This window comes from Equus quagga, chromosome 3 (assembly GCF_021613505.1).
Source record: "Equus quagga isolate Etosha38 chromosome 3, UCLA_HA_Equagga_1.0, whole genome shotgun sequence".
Taxonomy (NCBI): domain Eukaryota; kingdom Metazoa; phylum Chordata; class Mammalia; order Perissodactyla; family Equidae; genus Equus; species Equus quagga.
Genome location: NC_060269.1, coordinates 90,345,718 through 90,363,581, shown reverse-complemented (window position 1 = coordinate 90,363,581; position 17,864 = coordinate 90,345,718). Strand labels below are relative to the sequence as shown.

Here is a 17,864-nt window from a genome sequence, read left to right as displayed (position 1 = left end):
GCTGCGCTGTGTCTCCACCGACCCGAGCGGCAGGGGCATGACTGATCTGAGAAGCGTCTGCTCTTCAGCAAATGAAGATGACTGTAAAGCCACTGACCCTCCGAGATGAAAACGGCCTTAGAGCACAGCTCCATCGACCTCCATATGTAGAATGAACAAATTTACAGGCCCAGACATATCTATACAGCAGATTTATGGCACCAGCACACTCGTCTGGTTCTGGGAGTGAGAGCGACGCCATGGCTACTCCTGGTGCCGGGCTGGTCCTTCCCATGGGGCCCTAATTCAGTCCTCACCCCAACTCTAGGAAGGAAGGTTTCAGGGCCTCTCCCGGCACAGGGGAAGGGTTCTGCCCGGGGCTATCTGTCCCAGGCCTTCTCCAGAGGTTTTCTTCACCTCTTCTGAACGGCTGTCCTCCAGGCATCTAAGGGGTGGTCCAAGCACCTGTCCCCCGACCCCCAGAAAATAAGCTCACTCCACCCCGCGGAGCAACCCAGGGCCTACAGCTCTGGCTCTCTTTCGGGGGCCCCTCTGCCCTGCAGGGAAACTCCCCCTGCCTCACAGAGCCGCCCTGTGTGAGAAGAAACTGTGCTGAAAGCAGTTCACGCCAACGAGCGGGTTCCCGTGCAGGGGAGCCCCTGCTGCTGCTTACAGCGCTAAACGCTGCCTCTGATCAACTTTCAGGCAATGTAACAGAGTCATACACCAATTCTGAGAGGGGCAGGGGGACACGGCAGGCCTCCAGATCCCAGGACAGAGCGCCTCCAGCAGGGCAGCGCCCACAGGGCAGAAGAGCCTCACGCGGCGCCTGTTAAGATGCAGAGTCCTGGGTCCCACTCCCAGAGGCTCTCGTTTCTAGGTCTGGGCAGAGCCCCCTAATCTGCACATTCAAGGAGCAACTCAGACGACCCCAGTGCAGACGGTCCGCAGACCACACTGAGAGGGGCCGACTCGCTTGTCACATACACCTGCTTCCCAATTTCCACCCTTTTCCACTTTCAGAAACAGCCCTGCCAAGCTGTTTTCCCCAAAGAGCTGGGGGCAGTTCGTAGGGGAAAGATGGCCCTGAGGCTTTCCATGTGGACGATGTAGCCAAAATTACCCCAGCTAATACTCAATACTTAGGTATTTGCAGATGCAGTTGTCTGGAAGTTGCTTTAACCTAATCTGAAAGGGGGAAAAAAAGCTCTAAAGGGCATTACTAGGATACTGATGACATCTGACTAGCCACTGTGGATTAGACAGCATCAGGGTTAAACCGCCTGCTTTTGATAACTACTCTGGTTATACTCTTATTCTTAGGAAATACATACTGAACTATTTAGAGATAAAAGGGCATAATGCCTCTGACTTATTCTCTAATGGCTCAGAAAAAATACTCCACACACACATTTGTGTATACACACACATACAGAACATGGGACAAGGTGTAAACTGTGCAATCTGGGTAGCGTATATGGGAGTTCCCTGTACTATTCTTACAACTGTTCTATGTATTGGAAATTATATACCAAAGTAAAAAGTGACAAAGAAAAAATCCCCAGGCAAGTGCGGGCTGTGGGGGAGTAGACTCCATTCTCTTTACTTTTGTACATGTTTGAAATTTTCTATCATTAAAACAGCTCCCTGCACGAGGCCTCAGGTATGGTTTGAGTGGCACGGCCCCTGGGCTAGCTGGAGAGCCCGGACACGATCTATAACGTCACGGGCAATGAACCGCGAGCCAGGAGGACCACCCGAATTTGTAGCACCGTCCTCCACGTCTTGTCCTCCCAACTCCCAACACCTAAAGATATAACTTTACAATCTTATTTTTACCATGTTATCTTTTTCTGATGATAATATCAATTCTTTGTGGGGCGGGGGGCAGGGGATGTTATGCAAAGCCAATTATAAGCCAGAAAATAAAAATCGCCTTTTAGATACATGTTGCCTCTACCGCAAAAGGAGTCTTTATTAGGAAAGGTGAGTTACCTAAAACCCCAGAATTCAGGTGGGTTCTCATACCTTTCCTCATATGATTTGGGAATATAAATTTAAGCCAAAATGACAGACTGATTTTTTTTAAGTTCTCATTCAATTAGAACCATGAAAGGGATAGAAGCCGAAGATTATACAGATCATATGATAACAAGAGGATGCATATGCTGAGGTGATATTAAAAATATCTGACAACCCACAGGGCACCAACCAATCAAAACCAATCAGAACAGATGCAGACGTAAGCCCCGCGGCTGGGCCAGGCACTGACCCTCTAGCTCCTGGACTGCTGGGAATTCCAGGAGAACCAAGGAAGGCAGCAGTATTTACCGTTTCAATATTTTAACAACTGGTAGAGCACAGTAGCACACACTGATTGAATACTAGCTCTGTGCATGAGGGAATAATTAGCTCTAACAACTGTGGCTTATTCCAACCCTCATGGGAGCCATGCCAAGTTTAGGTTCACATCTAGTTTATACTCAGAGGGTAGTGACTTACCTCCCCCATAGTCCAGATGGAGTCAAGACCCTGGAGTAATCTGAGTATAGCTGGAAAATGTTAATGATTCATCCACTTTTCAAGAGCTGTGGAGCCGAACACAATGGATTTGCGGGTGGGAGATGGAAGTGGGGCGATATGTGGGCATTATTCGTACTTGCTAATAAATATCTCCCTCTGCTTATAGAGACTCCAGGGCAAAACGAACGCTTTCGGGGACACTCAAGTGAGTCATCGGCTGAGAACAGAGATGAGCTTCATTGTAACCATCTGCAAGCTTCTTACGAACATATTCATTAGAGGGGTGGGTTGACAAACTACTCCACGAAGCAGTTAACTTTTAGAAACTCACTTCTAATTTCACGCATGGAACTTTCAAAGAAGTAAGAGTATTTTCCACTGTCTACCCATGCCAAGAGAACATTAAGTTGGTTACAGTACTGGGGGCAAATCACAGCTGTTCCCTTGAGTTATAAAAGGAAGGAGAGTAGAGCCCAGATCTTTGTTTTTTCACACAAGGCCTGGCTCAGGACCATAAGAAATTAATTGCTTGCTTGATAAATGCTTTTGAATGAGGAGGAGGAGGATGCTATGGGAGACGGCCTTGTGCATTTAGGTCACAGGTTGCATTCATAAGCCATTGATTCTTCAGGGAACGACGCTAAAAGCAACACAGTGAAATTGCAAGTGTATAACAATATTCACGTAACAGTGACATAGGAAGAAAATTAATTAAACTTGAGTTCTAAACTCTATTCTTATCTCATTTCATTTCAAAACCATTGGTATTTGATTCCCCTCCCCCACTCCCCATTTTAAAGGCAATCTCAGAAAACATCCACAATCCCGGAAGACCTTGATTACCACATCACTGTCACCTCCATGTCTGGAAAGCTCTGCGATGACCAGCTCCCAGTACAAGCCCCCAACCACCCCTGCAGCGACATCGACCGAGCACTAACCTTAAGCAGGCACTTTACACGCAGTATTTGACGCGAAGGTTTCCACACTGGCTACGCTACGACCCTGCTCTACACTTTCCCCAAGGCTGCACTGAAAACACGGTTTTCCAAAATCTCTCCCCAAAAACTAGTGCTTTGCTTCCTTGAGCACATACTTAGCAACTTCCTCCTAAGTAAGATGCTTCTTTCTAGGTTGTTTGTGCAAATAATAGTACCTGCTGGGTGAGATTAAGTGGACTTTTAAATGCCATTTTAAGTAAAATCTGAAGCAAGAGAAGAGAAGCCTGGCTGTGACTTCATCGCTGAGGTTCTGTGTCAGCTGACAGATGAAGAAAATGACCAATCAAGAAAACTATCAGTCAGGGAGATTGTGTCACTATAGAAAACCTTGGCAAAGAATGCATTCTAAGTCACTGGTTTTCCATCTTTTTCTTTTTAATTCAATTCTCCCACAGGGGATCTGACAATTCCCTGTGCCCAGGGCAAGCTTCCCCAGCCCCACCTCACCCCACAAAGACCCCAAGGAGCCTCAGAGAGCTCTGCAAGCTCCCGCCGAGGTCAGAGCCACTCCAGGGAAGGACACAGGTGCAGGAGGCCGTGCAGATTTCTGGGTCACTGAGAAAGGCTTCTCTCTCCCTAGTCCTTCCCCCCAAACCACACAGAAAGTTCTCTAACAGGGGAAAAGACGTTTTTAAAGTTAAGGGGTAAACTGCAAACTTCCTTTAGAAAGAAAGGCCACACAGTGATTAAACTCATTCATTCATTAAACTTCACCCAACACTGCATCTGTCCATCCACAGTACACTGTAGCCACCCAACAATGTGTACTGCACACATGTCGAGCAGAGGCTGTGTGCCACGTCCCAGGGAGGCAGAAATGCCGTCGAAGAGCTCAGAGTCCCATGGGAAAGGCAGACGTTTACGACTCACTGTAATGATAGCAGAATTCGAGATAAGCATAGGGGGTAGGGAGTAGAAGGAAAGAGCAGGCAAAAACAGAAAACACAGAAACCAGAGCCTTTCCAGGGAATGGAGCTGACACCAAAGAGGAGAAGTCATGAGAGGGAGCGGAGGAAGCCGCTGGAGCAGAGGTGTCGGCTGTCGCAGCAGCCAAGCCCTCTTCTTCCTTCCAGCAGAGGCTGAGCTTTCTTTGGCTCTTGCCTGCCACCTCACGTGGCTCAGTGGCCAGCCCTGACTAGGCTGAATCCCCTGCCAATGATTGGTTTAACAAGGGGCTCGTGACACAGTCCTGCAAGTGAGACTTGAGAGGACATCAGCTGTGAGGTGAACAGGAAAGATCTTCTCTCCGATGAGACTTCAGGAAGGAGCAGCCTCTCTCTTCTTCTGTAGGACACTGTTGTAACTCCATGTGCTGCCTGGAACTCTGGCAGCCATCTTGTAACCATGAGGAAAACCAAATTCGACAGAGCCACCACAGCAGAAACAAAACCTGCTCTTTGACGACATGATTGAGCCATTCCAGAAGCGTCCTACCTCAGGATTTCTTATCAGCGAAATTAGAAATTGTCTTTATTTAAGGCATTTGACGCTCCCAGAGGCCAAAAGCATCCTAACCAATAGGATTTGCTTCACAATTTTGTGGAAGGCAGCCGTCCCTGGAGGTCTCCTCACCTTTACCAGTTCATCTGTTAAACAGACAAGCTGAACTCCCAAGGGCCATGCACAGAGTCTCCTGTTATTTTTCCCCAGTTCTATTCATGAAAATAAAATTAATTTTCTAGCCCATGAATTAAACATTGCTGCTGCTGGCTGAATGATTTTAGCAACAGTCCTTTGTTGGCAAGAGGAGCAGGATCCCGACATCTTCTAAAATAAGCTACAAGGAGGCAGAAGGGGAGGAGGGGAGGCCAAGGGGAGGAGGCCATTAAAAGGAAGAAGGCAGACTTGCTACATCCCACTCATGTCCAGCTTCTCTCAATTATCAGCCTGTGGCCGGATGTGAGGTTGGGAGTGCATCTCTAACTTTAGCATGTGGATGAATCACCTGGAGATCTTTTTTTTGGTGAGGAAGATTAGCCCTGAGCTAACATCTGCTGCCAATCCTCCTCTTTTTGCTGAGGAAGACTGGCTCTGAGCTAACACCCATGCCCATCTTCCTCTACTTTATATGTAGGATGCCTACCACACCATGGCTTGCCAAGCAGTGCCATGTCAGCACCCGGGATCTGAACCGGCGAACCCTGGGCCACTGAAGCGGAACGTGCGCACTTAACCACTGCGCCACGGGGCCGGCCCCTCACCTGGAGATCTTATTAAAATGCAGGTACTGACTCAACAGGCCTGGGATGGGGTCTGGCAGTCTAGTTCTGACAAGCTCCCAGGTGATGCTGACGCTGCTGGTCCATGGACCACAGCCTGCCGGAACCCACAAAGCCCACCAATCTTTCCTAGGAAGCTCCAGACCCTGCAGTAACTCCAACTGCAGAAATGGGGAGTAGGACCAGCCAGCCCTGAAATGTGGGCTAGGGAGAACCAGCTGTTCAAACCTGGGTTCAAGGGAGCAAGCGAGGTGGGAACAAGCCCCCCCACAGGTACCTTTCAGCAACACAGGAAAGAGTAGGAAGAGGGAAGAAAGGGCGAGGAGGACTCACGCTGGGTCTGCTATGCCTGTGCTGTTACACCCTTGGGGCATGCTAGTAATTTAGTCCCGGGACAGTACCTCCGAGTCTGTGAAATCAATGACCAACTGAGACATTCCTCCTAGCCTCCCCTCAGCTCTGGCCAGCCTGAGGGAAGTGCCCGGCCCCACTGCACACCTGCTCCAAGGTGCTTGCCCCAGAGTCTTTCCTGAGAAACTTCAGATTCACTCATCCCTCTGGGAAGTGTCTGGTCCAGAAACAGGGCTCCAGCCCACTTGTCATAGTAGAAGTCGGTGTGTGTGATGGCTGAGAGGAGGCGGTGGAAGTCAGGCAGAGGATGAAGGGCAGCTTTCCACAAGACTTATCTCCTTCAGGTCCTGCTGGTCCTACCCCCGGTCACCTCCGGGCTCGCTGAGCCATCAGGTCCTTGAACCAGCCTGTTCTATCTCCCCTTGGGAGCTGTGACCATGCTGTTGTCTGTGGCTACAATGCCATTTCACCCAAATCCCTCCACCAGCCAGCCACCCGCCTCCTGCCCACCTCCTCTGGGGGCCTCCCCAGCTCCCCGAGCCAGTGCTCTGTCACTAATGCTGCCTGCGCGGCTATCACCTGCGCACCTGTCTGTCTCTCTAACTGGCCTCTCAGTGCCATGAAGTCAGGGATGCTGCCAGTGCCCGGCAGGTAATGGGTGAGTAATAATTGTTATTGAATAAGGGAATTAAATCATGGTTCTCAGTCCAGCTGTGCATCAGAAACATGTGAATGGCTGAAAAAAAAACAAAGCCAGGGCACCATTTCTAGAGATTCCACTTCAGTATGTCTGGGTGGAGGCCCAGGCATCTGAAAATCTTAAAGGATCCCCAAGTGATTCTGATGTGCAGCCACTTTGGACAATTGTTGGAACAGAAAAAATGACTGAATTAGTTGATGAACGAATATGTGACTGACGTATCCCCCCAGGTGTGAGGGTCTCTCTCGTGGCCATTCACACACATAAGGAACAAACGACGGGCACTTATGAGGGGGACAGCTGGTACTTGTTGTGGCCACCAATCCATTGCCAGGAGAAATAAAATGGGAGACAAACTGCCTTTACCCAGGACCAGTGCTTCTGACAAGCAGGGGCGGGCGGGAACCAGTCTCAGCCTCCGAGGGATGAGCTAATGGACGGGAAGGAGTGAAGGGAAGCACCACGGAACGTGTGACAGGCAGGAAGGCCATCACTCCCTGTGCACGGCTCCCTGGCCAGAGCTTCACCGGGCTACCTCCTTTTGCTCCAGCTCCACCCTGATGCTGGCTGTACTGTTGTTCTCCTCACGGTGCAGCTGGCGACACTGAGGTCAGGGAGCGTGAGTGACCTGCCAGGGGCTGACCTAGCGATCTGGGCTTTGAACCAAGACCCTCTGACTCCAAAGCCCACACTCTTAACCCCAGAGTTGTGGCACTTCCACAGAAACGTGACATTTCACAGCAGAGGGACAGGCAGACGGCAGGCCAGTGACTACAGAATGTCAAACGCTCAGCAAGAACAATGCCACCCTAAGACGACACCGTCTTTTGGAAAACCTTAAAAAAACCCAGCACGGCTGTGTCACTCTTTTGTAAATCTATCAATGGCTTTTCCAAGCAATTCTTGTAATTTTATCCAACACACAGAACTAGATAAGACGAGAACTAAAATGTTCTAGCAAAGTCATGATCAAGTACTTAGATTTAAAGACTGTGCCTTATATTTGAGCCAGGAGTACTCCAAGCCCCAGACAGACGATGACGCCAGTGCAGGTGTCATGACGTAGACCCCATCATGGGAGGTAATAATAAGAGACAGCATTCAGCGTCTACTCTCTGGCAGGCACTGTAACACATACTCAATTCCTAAAACAACTCTCAGCTCGGTATCACTGTCCACATTGCACAGGTGAGGAAACCGAAGCTCAGGATGCAGAAAGGGACATGTCTGAGGACGAACTGAGCAGCAATGCCAGGATTCCAGCCCTGGTTTCTATTCTGTGGCCCTGTCTCTCATTTCACGATCACAGTGCAGTCCGCAGTGACCTTGACGAGCTGCAGAAAACACTGAGTTAATAAGGTTAACCTTAACCTCTATTTATACCTGTTGGGGATATTAAGCCCCCAAACCACACGCTATCCTCTCCAGCTTCGCTGCACTCCAGCCATGCGGGAGGCTCTTAGTGCTTGCCCATTTATGAAAAATGCAGGAGTTCCAACAACAATGGGCTGGGAATTACAGGGTTTAAAAGGAAGATTCATTTACGTCTTTCAGTTTTTTAGGAGTTTAATTGAGCATTAAGGATTTTTTTTTTTTTTTTAAGAAGGCTCAAGGAGATGAGGATGGAGAAGAAAAGAAGTCAAAACTGAGACCCTAAGAGATTTAGAGGAACCATTTGGCCCTGTTTCTACAGCAATTGCAACTGGCTGTGCTCAAAAAGACCAAAGAAAACACTAAAGACCAGGTGAATTGTCAGCTGAATGGAAAGATTCTTATCTACGAAACAGTGGCCTTTTGGAGGAAAACAGGAGGAAGAGAGAATGAAAGAGAAGGTTACGGGGGAGGGAGAAAGCACAGGAGGCATTTGTATTCATTTCTCTTTGGGGACTTTGAGAAAGAACTCTTGTTTTCAAAGCCAGAGCAATCTTTTCCATGCAAGAGGGGCAAGGAAGCCAAGTTCTGTGCCACTTTGCAGAACTTACTGTGCAGCAAGAGGGCCTTTTTCCTTCTACTAAAGAAAAAGAGCCAGTATTAGGACCAGGAATAATAATGGCAGCTAACAATCAGTGAACCCAACCGAGGGCCAGGCACTGTGCTAAGGGATTTACATATATTATCCAATTAAATTCTCACAACCTTGTGAGCAAGTACTATTAATATACCCATTTTACAGGTAAGAAAGGAGAGGTCTGGAGATGTTAGTTAATTTGTCCAAGGCCATGCAGCTGGTAAGTAAGCAGGAGAGCAGAGACTCACCTTCTGACCCATCTCTGCCCTGAGCCTTGCTCACCATAGACAACCTGGGGGCAAGACAGAAGTCCATGGCCGCACATTCTTGGGGCTCCCCGACAACTTTGGGGACTTGATGGAAAAAGCAGCACAACCCAACAAAGACATCAGGACCGTCCCAAATGGTGGATGGAGGGTACCCAACGCCTGAGAGAGGGCAGCTCATCTTTGGGCAACTCTTAGAACTGGACAGAATTTGACCGGTAGACCAGTATCTTCCAAACCCCAGCCTCTCGCGACCCTCCCTCTCCCAGACTGCCTTGGTAATCCCTGCCACCTCTCAGCTTCCTCACCCTAGGCTGAATCCCATTCAGGGTGGTCCAGATGCTCCAGCAACCAGAACTGCACCAGAAAATCCCGTAGCTGCCTGAACAATGGTCACATTTGCTCCGGGGCAGGATAGAAGAGGGCAGCAAAGCAAATTTCTGCTTTTCACGCCTGGTACTGTCACTGAAGTTGTCCCATGAGGGAAAAAAAAACCATGATGTCACCATGGGACACATTTAGGGGACTCAGACAACATTCAGAGAGAAACCAGAAAAGTCCCTGACATTTCTGGAAACCAACAGCCAGAATGCCTGGAGACAGTCAGGGCAAAGCTCCCAGGGAAGGAGGCCCCATACCATGACTGCCACCCCTCAGTGCCCTGTTTCACTCATTGTGGGATTCAGGCCACGGACTGACCACCCCTTTGACCAAAAACCATCAAAGCAGGCACTTTTGTGAGCTCAAGCCTTCAGGTGAAGATTTCAGGCAAAACTCCAGTTGGAGCTTGTTTTCTGTCCTTGAAACTCATAAACTCATCTCTCAGGACCTGTGGGCACCAAGAGCATTCTGTTCTGACAGCCTGCCCACTCAGAAAACTGCAAGGATGAGAAGGGAAAACAACTGGCTCTGGCCCCAAGGAGAGTCGTGAAAAGGTGGGGCGTTAGGCAGTGGAGGAAGTCGGACTAAACAACTTGATGGATCTCTCATGGATGACATTTTACCACCATGCAAATTACTCTCCGCACACTGCACAACGAACACGTCTCTGCTCAGTGCACTGCATGGATGCCCCTTGTTTCCAGGACAACCTCACCTAGGGTGGAGGGTGGCAAGCAATGGATGGGTAAGCCTATTTCCTTGACAACCCAGGTCCCTGAAGTGGACGAGCAGCCCACTGGTGCATGAACTCAGCCCTCCAGCTAGACAGAGCCAGTGGGGGAGGTGGTGAAAAGGGTATCCAGCGGGGGGAAATTTGCAGGTCAAGGCACCAGGACTTGCACTGAAACTAACCCTGAGTCAATGGTGCCCCTAGTCTTCCGGTTGCCCTATGTATCTTAGCCATCAGCAGTACCAGTCTTAGCTGGTCTGAGTCCCTCATTTCTTCTCTCACAAGATATCCATCAAATATGATTCATTTGTTTGGAATGTTTCTAGGTCACAATTTTAGACCTTAAAACTACAACATCCACGATTGTCTGTTCTTTTTCTTTTTTTGGAGGGGGGGTGGTGGAGAGGCAAAGAAGGAGAGGTAGGGAGAGAATCAGGATTCAGACAACGGAGCTGATGAAAAATAGCTGAGGCAGAAGACTATGCAGGGAGGTACAAGGATGGAGTTTGGCAACATAACCCACAAAGGGGAAACCAGATTCCTGCAGTGTGTTGACTTCTCCCAGGAAGCTGGAGGAGTTTGGGGCCGAAGGAGGTGTCCTCTGGCCAAGGTCTTTCAGAACAAAGATTCTGTCTTCACCACAGAGAGCGGCCTGGAAAGGGCAGAGGTGACTTGGCAAACCTGGAGAGGAGGCCTTGTCCTTGTGGCTGCTGGTGGGGTGCCAGGGTGAGTGGGGTTCGCTGTAAGGAGTGGAGCCTGAGGGCCCTGTGGAGCTCCAGGCATGTAAGATAATATTTTAAGTGCTCACTCCTCCCTGAGCTCTCTCTCAGACTGCAGCTATTAAGGACAAGCCCCAATCCCCTGGAGGCAGGTGGGCTTTGAAGTCCAGCAGCCCAGTCTTGCCCCTGGAAGGGGAAGGAGGAGTTCCAGGAAGGCTCTGGAGCAATAAGGGCTTCCGCTGGCAGGGTGGGAGTGTGTCCATGAATTAATGGCTGAATATCTTACACTCTAGGCATTTGGAGATGAGGGAAGAAGACAGGCAGACTAAAAATTAAAGCAACACGTAACAAAGAAGATGGTGAAAAGACCACAGAATCCAGGCGGTGCACTGAGTTGGGGAGGCCTGAGCAGAGGGGTTACCCAAAGCGACCAGGGGACTTTAAAAGGCTTCATGATTCCCAAAGACCTCTGCCCCTCTCACCATTCCACAATTCTGCCAGCTCAGCCACACCCCCCTAAGAGGTGCCCACGTTCCCGATGGGTCCAAGAGCAGCGATTGCAGGGCTTCAAGCAAAGGATCGGAACCGAGTGGCCCGGGTGTCAACCTAGGCATTTGAAGCTGGCACTATGCCAAATAAGAGCTTCGCAGAAAGAGGTCATTTTTCCTTCCTTCCTCTTCCTCTCTGGAAAGGAAAGTAGGTTGTATTTCTCCTGCCCCCACTCCTTGGCGATGTCAGAAACGGGAGCTGAACGGGCTTCTTGGATTACCCAGTCAAATTCTCAGCCCAAGACATCAATGCCTGCGTCTTTTGTCCCGGTTACTGCCGCCTTGGTGACTGATGCCAAAACCGGTCACTAGGGCCAAGAGGTCTGTGAGGTAGTTCAGAGGTCAGCGACTGGAGCCATGCGGGGAGCCACTGAGCTCCTGGGGCCCGACGGGGTGGGGGTGGGGGGATCGACTCCTGGGCTCCCTCCGCTGCCAGCAGGGGTGGGGGTGCTAGGAAGGAGGGTGGCGGGAGAGCCACAGGTGCGGGCGGCAGACCCGCACTAGCCGGGGGTTACAGGGCCTGGGGGGGTTCTGCACGGCCACAGTCAGAGCTTTGTTCTGGGGCCAGAGCGCTCTCACTGTGGCCTCGGTCTGCTCGCAGAGAAACTTCTGGGATCACAGAAGTGCAACTGGGCAGAGGAGGGTCACGGAGCGGGCAGGGAGAGGGGCCCTGCAGGGGCAGGAAGGGAGCTGGTTTCTTCCACTCGTGCGCGACAATCAAGACTGTTCCTGTGCCAGGTCTCTCCACCTCCCTCCATCCCTTTCTTGTCCTTAACTCGGCCCCAAGGTCCGTGGCCGGCGGAGGAGACTGAGAAGCTGAGAGGCAGCAGACAGGAGAGCCCCCCGGGCCCCACACAGGCGACACCGCCGTCCCGCCCGTCTGCCCTCCCCGGAGGCCGGGTTCAGCCGCCGCAGGACCCCAGGGCCCTCTCGCTCTCCACCGGGGGCCAGCAATGCGCCTCCTCGGGCGGTCAGCGGGGGAGGCAGAAGTTGAAATACCGGCACTGAAATATCTGCCCGTCCCGGAGGGCGAGCCGCTGCAGGCCGCCCGCGGGGCCCGGGGCGCAGGGGCGCCGGCGGCACTTACCCCAGAGCAGAGTGAGCAGCTTGGCTTTGGGGATGAGCACCAGGGAGTACACGGCCCCCAAGTGGAGCAGGCTCATGAGGACGACGTTCCTCCAGACGATGTCCTGCCGCTGTCCGCACGCGCCCGGCCTCCCCCGGCCGCCGCCGCCCCCCGAGCCTTCGCCCCGCGCGCGGGTCTCCCCCGCGGCGCGGCAGGAGGGCACCTGGCCCCCGTCGGCGGCCGGGCCCGGCATGGCTGGAGCGAGGGGGCGCCGGCGGCGGCGGCAGCAGGCGGGCGCTGTGCCGGCGCGGAGCTCTCCGGTGGGGGCGCGGGCTTCTGCCTTTTGGGGGGGCTCTCCGCACCTCCACGCCCGCCTTCCCGGCCCTTCTCCGGTTCCTTCTCTCTTCTTCAGGCGTTCAGCTTGGCCTAAGGATGCGGATCCTGGCGCCCGGCATCTGTCGCTGGCGTATCACCCATGCCGCTGGCCAGGCTGAACTCGGCGCCGGGAAGGAGAGGCAAGCGGGGAGCGGGGGCCGGGGGGCGGGGGGCGGCGGGTGAGTGCAGAGGAGGGGGAAGGGGTGTGCAAAGAGAGCGGAGACCGCGGCGGGGGAGGGAGCGATCGGAGGGAGCGGGGAAGAAAGACCTGCATAGCTACAGCCAATCAGGATCGCCCGTGGGGCTCTTAAAGAGAAAGGCTCCCCCTTGGCCTCCGCCGCCTGGGCTCCCCGGAGGCGAACTGGGGAGCCCGCTGGGTAGGCTGTTGGCAGCCTCTGCCTTGGGGTCGCTGGCATGTGGCTCCTGGGACAGGGGGCCTGGTGAGCGTCTCACAGCACTTCCGTTGTTGTTGTTGTGTCTGTTTCTCCAGTTCCAAAAAATACCTTTCCCTTTTGAAAAGATTGTTTTTTTCTTTTGAAGCCACAGGCTACCAGAGTTGGGAGAATTTAAAATACTTGCCCGAAGTCGCAATACAAGTTAAGGCCAGATCCGAGATGAGATTCAGAAGTCCCTGTGTCTGCCGCTTCGTGGAGGGATGGAGGCAGCCGCTCTCTTTAATCAGGCGGCTGCAGACAGACACACAGACGGTGCTCAGTTAGTGCCTATTAAATGATAACACAAATGATTTGGGGGCTGCTTAGTAGCCAACAGTGCCCGGCCCAATGCACAGCTCTTTGAGGCAAATCCTCTGCTAACTAGCGCACTTCTGGACTGGCTCCTTAGTGCTCAGCTGATGGAACAATACCTCAAATGTCAGCACCGTTGAGAATGGGACTTTAGAAAGAAAAAATCACCCAGAACGTTCCAAGGAAAATTAACCTTGAAAACTTTGAAGAATTCGTGTCTGCTCATTACTTTCCTCCTAATGCAGATAATTTAGAGCTGTCCAGCGAGAGCCCTAATTGCAGAAATTACAGAAAAGCAGAGACGGGTGAGCTAGCCGTGTGCCAAGCAGGTGTGGCTGCACCCGCAGGTGGGTGGCAGAAGGAAAAGGGCTCAGGACTGGAAGCCCAGGGCCCCGAGTCCTCGTTCTAACTCACTGTGACCCAACTTGGCTCTCTAGGCACAAATTTCCTTACCAGGGAAACAGAACTAATCTTTACTTTTCCTTCCAGCTTGCAAATTCTATGAATATGAGTTTGAAGGGATACCATTATGTTGACAAATAAAGCTGATTTTTGGATTAACCATTGTTAGGAATCCTTTCCAGGATTCCTGGAGAGGAAAAAAAAAATTACAAAGAACCGACTGCATGAAAGGGCCATACATAATCATCTTATTGTTAGCAGACCTGAAACAGTCCAGTCAGCCAGATAAAACAATGTCTAATTTAAAACTGAAGCAAGATATGTGGCTTGTGGAATGGGGGCCACTGAGCCGGCGTTATGGTGTTGCTTCAGATTGAGCTGAAATTATAGAATGAAAGGAAATTTGCCTGGGGACCAGATAAATGTCGGCACTGTATGATGACTAGTGAGACAATGGAACATGAAACTGGGTGTAAATTTCATCAACCTGCTCAACCTTGGCTTCATAATGAACCACTTTTTCTTCTCATGCTCCCTCTGCTCCCCACTCCCACCAGACCCACATGCTCCCTGTAGCTCTCTATTCAGACTGTCCTTGCTCTCTGGGGTGGACTAGTTGCTCTACCGAAAGCATCCCTCTGGGCTATTGTAGAGACTCACCCCACCCTCACTCTAAATTTGTTTGGCACTTATTGGGCACGTGCTATGTGCCAGGACTGGTGGACACTGGGGATACATGGAAGAATAAGGTATGGTCCCTGCCCTAGGGACCTGCCTAGGGACCCAAGGAAGACAAATCAAACAAATGTAACCTCTTGGCTATGACCTTGGAAGGGCAGGAAGGTCCAGTCGATTAGCGGAAAGAAAGAAATTCTTATTAGGCATCAGGCATACATACAAAGAGGTCAGAGGAGGCAGCAAAATAGTTCTTTAATTGCCCCTGAGTACCTTATCTATTACATAAGCTACTTTATCTAGAATCTATCTCGAATGAACATCTTCCTCTCATCCCGCCAACGGGGTGGACTGGGTGAGACTGATCATTTCAGCCGGTTGTCCTCATGATGGAGAAGGGGGTGTTTTTATGTGTTGGGGGAGGGTGGAAGTGCTTTTTAGGTCTTTCAGATCCTGCTTACAAAAGGATGGCTGAAGGAAGAGGGCCCCCCAGATCTAGCCTTAGAGGGAGACCCCTACAGATACAAGGTGTGCTCTTGCTAATAATGACTGTCCCCTGCAGCATATTATACCATGAGGGCTGCTTTTCTCCATCTTGCCAACGACCCTAGTATATTTTCTTAGCTTCTGGTCAAGACCTCAGAGTGGGTAAGTGTTCATCTCATCCCAGGATGGGGGCACATGGGACAGTAACCCTTATCCTGTCAAAAGAATAATTACCAAAAATGTGATGAGCCCTAAAAGTGATATGTGCAAGGTATAGTGGAGGCACAAAGGAGGGAGTGGTTAATTCACCCAAGGCAGGGGAAGGGAGTTGATATCTGGGTAAGGATTTTTTTTGGAACTTGATTTTTTAAAAATATTTAATTGTGGTAAAATACACATAATGTAAAATGTACCGTTTTAACCATCTTTAGGTGCTCAGTTCAGTAGTGTTAAATAAATTCATATTGTGATTACATTGCTGTGTAACCAATCTCCAGAACTTTTTCATCTTGCAAAAATGAAATTCTATACACATTCAACAAGAATTCCTCATTTCTCTCTCTCCCTACCCCCTGTAATCACCTGCAACCACCATTCTTCTTTCTGTTTCCATGAGTTTGACCACTTTAGATAACTCATGTAAGTGAAATCGTACAATATTTGTCTTTTTATGTCTGGCTTATTTCACTTAACACAATGTCTTCAAGGTTCATCTGTGTTGTAGCATGTGTCAGAATTTCCTTCCTTTTTAAGGCCAAATAATATTCCCCTGTATGTATATATCACATTTTGTTTATCCATTTATCTGCCAGTGGACACTTGGATTGCTTCCACCTTTTGCTGCTAAGGACATGGGTGTGCAAATATCTCTTCAAGATCCTGCTTTCAGTTCTCTTGAATATGTACCCAGAAGTGGTATTGCTGGATTTTATGGTAATCCTATTTTTAATATTTTGTGGGACTTCCATACCATTTCCCATTGCAGCTACGCCATTTTACATTCCTACCAACAGTGCACAAGGGTTCCAATTTCTCCACATCCTCACTAACATGTTATTTTCTGTTTTTTAAATTACAGCCTTCCTAATGGGTATGAGGTGATATCTTATTGTGGTTTTGATTTGCATTTCCCTAATGATTAGTGATGTCGACCATCTTTTCATGTGTTTGTTGGCCATTTTTACATCATCTTTGGAGAAATGTCTATTCTAGTCTTTGCCCATTTTTTAATTGGATTGTTTGGATTTTTCTGCTGTTGAGTTGTAGGAGTTCTTTATGTACTCTGGATATTAACCCCTTGTTAGATAAATGCTTTGCAAATATTTTCTCCCATTCCATAGGTTGTCTTTTCAGTGTCGATTGTGTTCTTTGATGCATAGAAGTTTTCAATTTCAATGTAGTCTAGTTTATCTGTTTTCACTTTTGTTGCCTGTGCTTTTGGTGTCATAGCCAAGAAATCATCACCAAATCCAATGTCATGAAGCTTTTCCTCTATGTTTTCTTTTGAGTTTTATAGTTTTAGCTCTTATGTTTAAGTCTTTGATCCATTTTGAGTTAATATTTGTATTTGGTGTAAGGTAAGGGTCCAGCTTCATTCTTTTGCATGTGGATATCCAGTTTTCCAAACACCATTTGTTGAAAAGCCTCTCCTTTCCCCATTGGGTGGTTTTGGCACCCTAGTTGAAGATCATTTGACTGTATACTCAAGAGTTTATCTGTGAACTTTCTGTTCTATTCCATTGGTCTATATGTCTGCCTTTATGCCAGTACCACGTTGTTTTGATTACTGTAGCTTTGTAATAAGTATTGAAATCAAGAAGTATGAGAACTCCAACTTTGTTCTTATTTTTCAAGATTGTTTCAGCCACTTGAGATCCATTGAGATTCCATATGAATTTTAGGATGGATTTTCCTATTTCTACAAAAAGTCCTGCTAAGATTTTGATAGAGATTGCATTAAATCTGGAGATCACTTTGGTAGTATTGACATCTTAACAATATTAAGTCTCCAATCCATGAACAGGAGATGTCTTTCCATTTATTTGTGTCTTCTTTAATTTCTCTCAAGAACATTTTGTAGTTTTCAGTTTTGCTCCTTCAGTTAAGTTTAGCAGATAAGGATTTTGAAGGAGTGCTGTCTAATAAAAATACAATGCATGCCACAAATTCAAGCCTCATCTGTAAATTTAAATTTTCTAGTAGGCACATTTAAAAAGTAAAAATAAACAATAAAGTTTAATAATATATTTTACTTAACCCAATATATCCAAAATACTATCTTTTCAATGTGTAATCATTATAAAATTATTGAGACTTTTACGCTTTTGTCCACACTATGTCTTTGAAATCCAGTGTTTAGATTTTTTGCACAGTACATCTTAATTCAGATTAGCCTCAAGTGGCTACTGGCTGCCATATTAGAGAACACACCTTTTTAAACATTTTTTCTGGTGAGGAAGATTGGCCCTGAGCTAACATCTGTGCCAGTCTTCCTCTATTTTGTATGTGGGTTGCTGCCACAGCATGGCTTGATGAGTGGTGTAGGTCCAGATTTGCACCCCTTAATCCTGGGCTGCTAAAGCAGAACATGCTGAACTTACCCACTATGCCACTGGGCTGGCCCCAAGAGCACACTTTTGAAGGATGAGTAGTTTACTCGACAAAGAAATGACAGAGGGCATTCCAGGCA

At 49.1% G+C, this 17,864-nt stretch overlaps 1 protein-coding gene across 1 annotated transcript in view; it reads right to left on the bottom strand.

The window, feature by feature from the left end:
• Positions 1–13,078, bottom strand: part of SCD5 (stearoyl-CoA desaturase 5) — a 141,624-nt gene extending 128,546 nt beyond the window's left edge. Inside the window, exon 1 of the mRNA XM_046656623.1 lies at positions 12,513–13,078. Coding sequence (XP_046512579.1) covers positions 12,513–12,744 — 232 coding nt within the window. The 5' untranslated portion in view covers positions 12,745–13,078. The remainder of the gene's footprint in view (positions 1–12,512) is intronic.
• Between the last annotated feature and the right edge of the window lie 4,786 nt (positions 13,079–17,864).